Source organism: Brachyistius frenatus, unplaced genomic scaffold (assembly GCF_029030835.1).
Source record: "Brachyistius frenatus isolate BFR_SWC_R1_liver_20210118 unplaced genomic scaffold, ASM2903083v1 Contig_65, whole genome shotgun sequence".
Lineage (NCBI taxonomy): Eukaryota > Metazoa > Chordata > Actinopteri > Embiotocidae > Brachyistius > Brachyistius frenatus.
In genome coordinates, this window is record NW_027210664.1 from 1,615,001 (window position 1) to 1,621,671 (window position 6,671).

Here is a 6,671-nt window from a genome sequence, read left to right on the forward strand (position 1 = left end):
CTGAGTCATATCATGGAGTTATTCCACCGACATTTCTGACGACCAGATTTCGCCTCCACCTGCCCAGTTTGGTGTTTATTACTTTCCTACATTTCCCAGAATGACCTCTTACTCAGACCCCGATCTGTCTCTATGCCGCTTTGCATTCTGGGTCCACTTCCTGCTGCTGTCGTAACTCTCTTACATCCAGACGTGTTGACTGATTCTGATATTAAAGGTCCCACAAAGTACAAATTCAGATTTCCGTTTCTTTTGTGACCAGCTGCTATAAAACACCAAGAAAGCGAAAGTGATGAAAAGCGTCGACAACGACGCCGGATGAGAAGTACAACACGGTTTGTTTCTGAATAAATTCATTTTTATCTCTCCGACACACCGTTTGTGTCTTCGTCTCTTTTTTCCCTGAAACATCCGGCTCGTTTGATCTCTCCTTCTTTCTTATCGCATCATCATAAACAGACAGTCCACCCACAAAGCCACCATGGTAACCAAATCTACCTCCAGCTGGCACACACACACACACACACACACACACACACACACACACACACACACACACACACACACACACACACACACACACACACACACACACACACACACACACACAGGACTGTAGTATGCGTCATGCTTCGGGGACCTTGGGCTGTCAAACTCACATGCAGGGACCCGTGTGGTCCGCCGAGCGTCCTCTGGCTCTACAACTCATGTGTCCACACACACACACACACACACACACACACACACACACACACACACACACACACACACACACACACACACACACACACACACACACACTTGCAGCAGCAGCCATGTGTCACGTCCACGTCGGCGGACCAGAAAACGGGGGCGTCCCGTCGGAGCCGGAGGTTCAGATGCCACCGGAGGAAGATACAGAACAACGAAGTCCAAAGATAGAAGCTGGAAAATATCCACGTTCAGGGAGATTCATATTTCTGACAAAAAAAACATTTTAATAATTCATAAACAAATTGTGGGATCTGCAAAACCGGTGGATGCTAATTCATCATTAAATCAATCAAAGCTGATAAAGGCACCTAAGAGCTGCTTCTTTACCCCCATAAAGCACATTTTTAACGCTGGAAAGATGCCACTGAACGCCTCACGCGCAGGCTTCTGGGAGACACTACAATTTACAGATGTCCCTAAATGTATCACACGCAGGCTATCAGTAGACGCCATATTTTACAGGAAGTAAAAGCAATAGGTTTTTTTTTAGTGTCTTCTGAAATGAGTTAAAGCAGGAAAACTTATTTTGAAGGTTTTTTTTGTTTGTCGTGTTGGACGACATGTTTCATAAGAGCTTTTTCCAGCTGAGCTCATGTCGACTCTCCGCCCCCGTGAAATGTTATTAAACATGCCGGTGCTTTAATATCTTGTAAAACGGGATGGCTGTGTGTGTGTGTGTGTGTGTGTGTGTGTGTGTGTGTGTGTGTGTGTGTGTGTGTGTGTGTGTGTGTGTGTGTGTGTGTGTGTGTGTGTGTGTGTGTGTGTGTTGACGTGACATTGATTTTCAGTCAGTGTGAATGCTCGTGATCCGAGTCGTCGTCGGTGAGCAGTCGCATCACACGGCGCCGCCCACGGTACCGGCCTCCGGTCCCGTGGTGCTGGCGCTGAGGCTCTGCGGGACGACGGACGGAGACGCATGTCATTTTCAAACAGGCTGCACAACAAGATGACTGACAGCCGCTCTGTTCTGATAACACACCGACGCACCGCTCAGCGAGCTGTCACCGCCGGTCCGATTTTAAACCCGGAAACCGCCCACTCCTTTCAAAACCTCGGTGCTCGTCTGGTACTGACTCAAACGTGTTGGTGGCAAACACTAAAAGAGAGGTACAGTTTTCTTTTTAACCTCAAATTTGAGTATTATATTTTCCTGTGTGACTGCTTGTATTTGAAGAACTTTTTTTTTTTTTTTGTCAATAGATTGTGTTGAGTAAAAAAACTAAATCTTCAGAGTATCAGAGAATAAAACAATTAAACAGAAAAAGACAGAAATCAAAGTGAAAGCAGCAGATTCCTGCCAGATGTTACTGCTGGTGAGTTGTCTTTGTTTGGAGAGTTTATGAGTTTTGAGAATTACGTCATCACCAAAACTCACAAACTGGCACGACTGTTTTCCAGCAGACCTGCAACTCATGACTATTTTTTAAATATCATAAAACCCAGATGAAAGTCTTTGGATTTATCATTTGGGCTGAGTATCGTTCAAAACTTCTAAATCCTGGATGATATTTGATAAAAATCCATGTGATGTTTTTCTGGGTGGTGAAAAGGTTCAATAACACTTGTGTGTAAAAGTGTTAAAGCTGGAGATTTTTGTACAAGTCAGATTTTAATTTGAGTTTTTTCCGCAGTTGACGAATCAACTTTGACATCTCGAGCTTCATTTTCCAGACGGAAATCTTTCCGTCTCGCAGCATTTTAAAGCTTAAATTATGTTGAAATGTAAAGAAAAAATGCCCTCTTAACTCCATTAATATAAACCTTCAGAACAGCAGAGCGACAAAAACAGATCAAATAGGGAACGGTTGCTGTTATCGTGCCTGAACGCACCGCCACAGATAAAACAGCTCATTTACCATCTCTTCTCTTTCACCGTGAATTCTTCACCTGAACTGAAGCTTCAGCAGCTTCGTCCATTAAGTCTGATCGACCTGAACACACAACACAGTGCAAACAGTCATCGCTTATTCATGAACAACCCGAGTCAGGAGGGTTTTTTTGTTGTTTTTTTTTTTTGCTGTGTGAGGCACTGCAGCTCCAAATAAAATTAAAAAATTTAAAAAAAAACACAAAAAAACACAAAAAAACAACAGGCTGATCCGACCTGAAACGCACCGCTCCGTGCCGCAGATGCACACACACACACACGCACGCACGCACACACACACACACACACGCACACACACACACACGGTGACAATTGATTTTCTAAAAACCCTCAAATCTGCAGGACTTAAAGAGGTGAACACCAGAATCACCGATGAAGAGAAAAAAACTCTGATACGACGTGAAATATTTAGCAAGAGGAGAAAGTGTGCTGTCAGTTTCACACCTGAGCAGCGCCGAGCTCATTAAATATGCAGGTGTGTGGACGTTCCCTCATTTTAAATCACTTCCCTCTTTGTGTCTCTCACCGGTTTAATTTTCTAACACCGTCCGGTGATCCCACAACAACCCGGGTGCATTTTATTTACTGTCAAAAAACAACAACAATCCACAGCGACCTGCAGGACCTTTAAACGGTTACTTCAAGGTCTGTGGGACATCTGAGCGCTGTGACCTTCTGCAGCTCCCTTACATGCGGGGAAGCTTTGCAAACATCCGTCCCGCCCGTCGACAGCTCGGCTAAAACGCTGCAAAACGCCGGAGAGTCGTCACGGCGACGACGATGTGATTCGAGGAGACGCTTATCAGCTGATCGGCGAGTCGATGGAGTAAAGAGCTGGAGACGAAGAGGGAAAGCTTCAATCCCGCAGCCGTGCCCGTCAAACCTGACATTTCAATAACAGAGACGGTTCAGTGTCCTCAAACACCGTTCATCTACGTTGGACTGAAAACTTTATTAAATCTCAGTCTTTCACGTCTCTGCCAGGTCGAAGACGAAGAACGAAGTCTCCTTTAGCGTCTCGAAGGATTTTCTTCCTGATTCTTCACTTTGAATGTTTCATGGTTGAGTTCAAAGAAATCACCACCAGTGACAAACCGTCCTCCTTTCTGTTTTATAAACAGCTAACAATGAATTTAAGTGTTTTCTTAGTGCAGAAAATATCAGAAAATCATCAGTGACATCCTCGATTTTAAAGTTTTGTCCGACCAGCAGCGCAAAATACAAAGATAACTTAAAAAAAAGCTCCAACGAGCACATTTGAGGGATTTTTGCTTCAAAAACCACTTAAATGACAGTTAAAATGATAATTTCTTACTATTTCCAGACATTTTAGTGGCTAAATGCGCAACGCCTTATTCATAAAAATGATCTAAACCATTCAAACTAGTAAAAACAGTGAGTGTTTTCCTCCTTTCAGTTGTAAGCCTCTTTGAAAAGATGCCATCCAATTAAAAAGCTTCATCTGCTGCTCCCCATGCTCTTATTTTGTAATGACTACACACACACACACACACACACACACACACACACACACACACACACACACACACACACACACACACACACACACACACACACACACACACACATCAGGAAGCCAAACACTCTCCTGAAGTGATCAACACTCGAACCCGTCTGTGCGTCTGTCTGGACGGACCGACACCCCGACGGGTCCATCACACTATCAGGAGGCCTGTCAGCCTTCGTCCTGCTGTGATCCACCAGACCAGGCCAACACACACACACACACACACACACACACACACACACACACACACAGGGAGTGTGTTTCCCGCTGGCTGACGTTGGGCCGTGACGTTTCCCCTTCCCGCCGTTTCCATCATTAATAACATCTGCCAGCAGCAGGTTCTGCTCTGATAAACACTCCCGGCTGGATTAGGAGCTCCAATAGGCCTGCAGCTGCTACGGCTTCACCTCAGCGTGTGTGTGTGTGTGTGTGTGTGTGTGTGTGTGTGTGTGTGTGTGTGTGTGTGTGTGTGTGTGTGTGTGTGTGTGTGTGTGTGTGTGTGTGTGTGTGTGTGTGTGTGTGTGTGTCACTGCAGTGGGAGAAAATAAAGGCTGTCATGAATGACGAGGCTGATCAGAAGGAAACGGGACAGTTTGATGTTTCGGGGGGATTTTCAAAAGGCCCATGTTGTTTTTTTCCAGATTAAAAGCTCGCTTCTCTCTTCTCATAAATTTCAGCCCGTTTCGAGCTGCAGGATTCACTTCACAACAGCATCCTCCTCTCACACACACACACACACACACACACACACACACACACACACACACACACACACACACACACACACACACACTCTGCAGGTGCACGCACGACGTCCGTCACCTTCAGCCGCACCGTATCTGATTTCTACTGCAAAAGCAAAGCGACATAATTAACACCAGTCTGCTGTGACGAGACGCTGCTGCTGCACACACACACACACACACACACACACACACACACACACACACACACACACACACACACACACACACACACACACACACACACACACACACCTGCGCACTGGCACACATTTCACCACAGGAAATGGACGTCTCGGGCACCGAGCGGCTCTCTTCCAGCATGTATCTGGGCTCCCCCCCTCACTACGTGGGCCCATCCCGAGCCTGCATGAATAAAATATGGCCATTCCCAATTATATAAGGCGGAGATGGCCGGATCCCATCGGGACGACCGGGCGGGATGCTGTGATTGGGATTCAACGGATCCACAGAGAGGGAGTGTTTGCTGTATCTGTGGATGAGGAAGAGGAGGAAGAGGAGGAAGAGGATAGTGGTGGTGGTGGTGGTGGGGGAGGGGGGGGGGCTTAAAAATATTCCCAAGCATCCCTCCTCATCCTCAGCTGCTCTGCGGACGACGAGCAGGAGGCAGCAGGAGGCAGGAGGAGGCAGCAGGAGGCAGGAGGCTGAGATCTCGGGCATCGCGAGCCCAGCTGCCCCTCCGTGCTGCTCGGTCACGCAGCGTTGCATCGCAATGCTGTTATTAAACCCGACCACACACACACACACACACACACACACACACACACACACACACACACACACACACACACACACACACACACAGGTAGGCTCTGTCTACATCTCAAGGTCAAACAACGGCTCGGTTCTCGGACCCGGAGCGCGGGCGGGCCGGTCGGGGGTTTGTCTCCGAGCGGCACCGCCGCGGAGACAAAGAGCGGCGGCCGAACCCCGCAGCGTGTTCCCGCTCTGCCCGCATCCTCTCCCGGGCGCACAGAGCTGCCCAGGCCGGTTCCCCGGCTGACAAACATCTGGATGGGAGGAGCGGGAGGGGAGGGGACGAGGGGAGAGGAGGAGGAGGAGGAGGAGGAGGAGGAGGGGGGCCGCAGGAATGAACGGTTAGATTCCGTTAGTCGGTAGGGCTCCCGGTGAGGATGGTGATGAGATAACGTGATAACGAGGGAAAGAAGAGGAAGAGGAGGAGAGGAGGAGGAGGAGGAGGAGGAGGGGAGGAGGGGAGGGGAGGCTTGCGCTTCTTCTATTTTTTCCGCTCCTGTTTTTGTGGTTTTCATGTCTTACCCTCTGACAGCTCCAGCTCCAGCTCCGCCAGCCGGGCTCGGATCTCCAACGGTATCGGTGACGCCTCACGGTCCGCCATTCGGCTCGCACCGTAGAAAACACCTCCCCGGTTGAACCGCCGCCGCCGCCGCTGCCGCTGCTGTCCTGCCTCCTCCTCCTCCTCCTCCTCGGCTCGGAAAGGGAGAGCTTCTCCTCGGCGGCCCCTCCTCGGCGGAGGCGCGTGAAGGCTGCGAGGCGTCGAGGGAGAACAAAGAGGATAAATCTGGGTCTCGGTTTAACGGGGGCCCGCCATGGCGCCCGGCTCCTCGAATCGGTAAAGACGCCGGTGGCTCGCTCGGCTCTCTTCGCTGCCGTTGCGGTGGTTGTGGCGGTAGTGATGATGATGATGATGATGATGATGAGGCTCGCGCAGCCCCAGACTCAGCGCTGTTTGCAGCTCCTTACCGCTGGTGTCACGTGA

General features: G+C 49.0%; 1 protein-coding gene across 2 annotated transcripts in view; it reads right to left on the bottom strand.

Annotated features, from left to right (window-relative positions):
• The window catches only part of LOC138625719 (disco-interacting protein 2 homolog C-like), a 42,685-nt gene extending 36,014 nt beyond the window's left edge, over positions 1 to 6,671 (bottom strand). Inside the window, exon 1 of one of the 2 annotated variants that reach the window (XM_069706823.1) lies at positions 6,212 to 6,671. In XM_069706823.1, coding sequence (XP_069562924.1) covers positions 6,212 to 6,290 — 79 coding nt within the window. In that variant the 5' untranslated portion in view covers positions 6,291 to 6,671. The remainder of the gene's footprint in view (positions 1 to 6,211) is intronic. The other variant, XM_069706822.1, reaches the window with a different exon arrangement.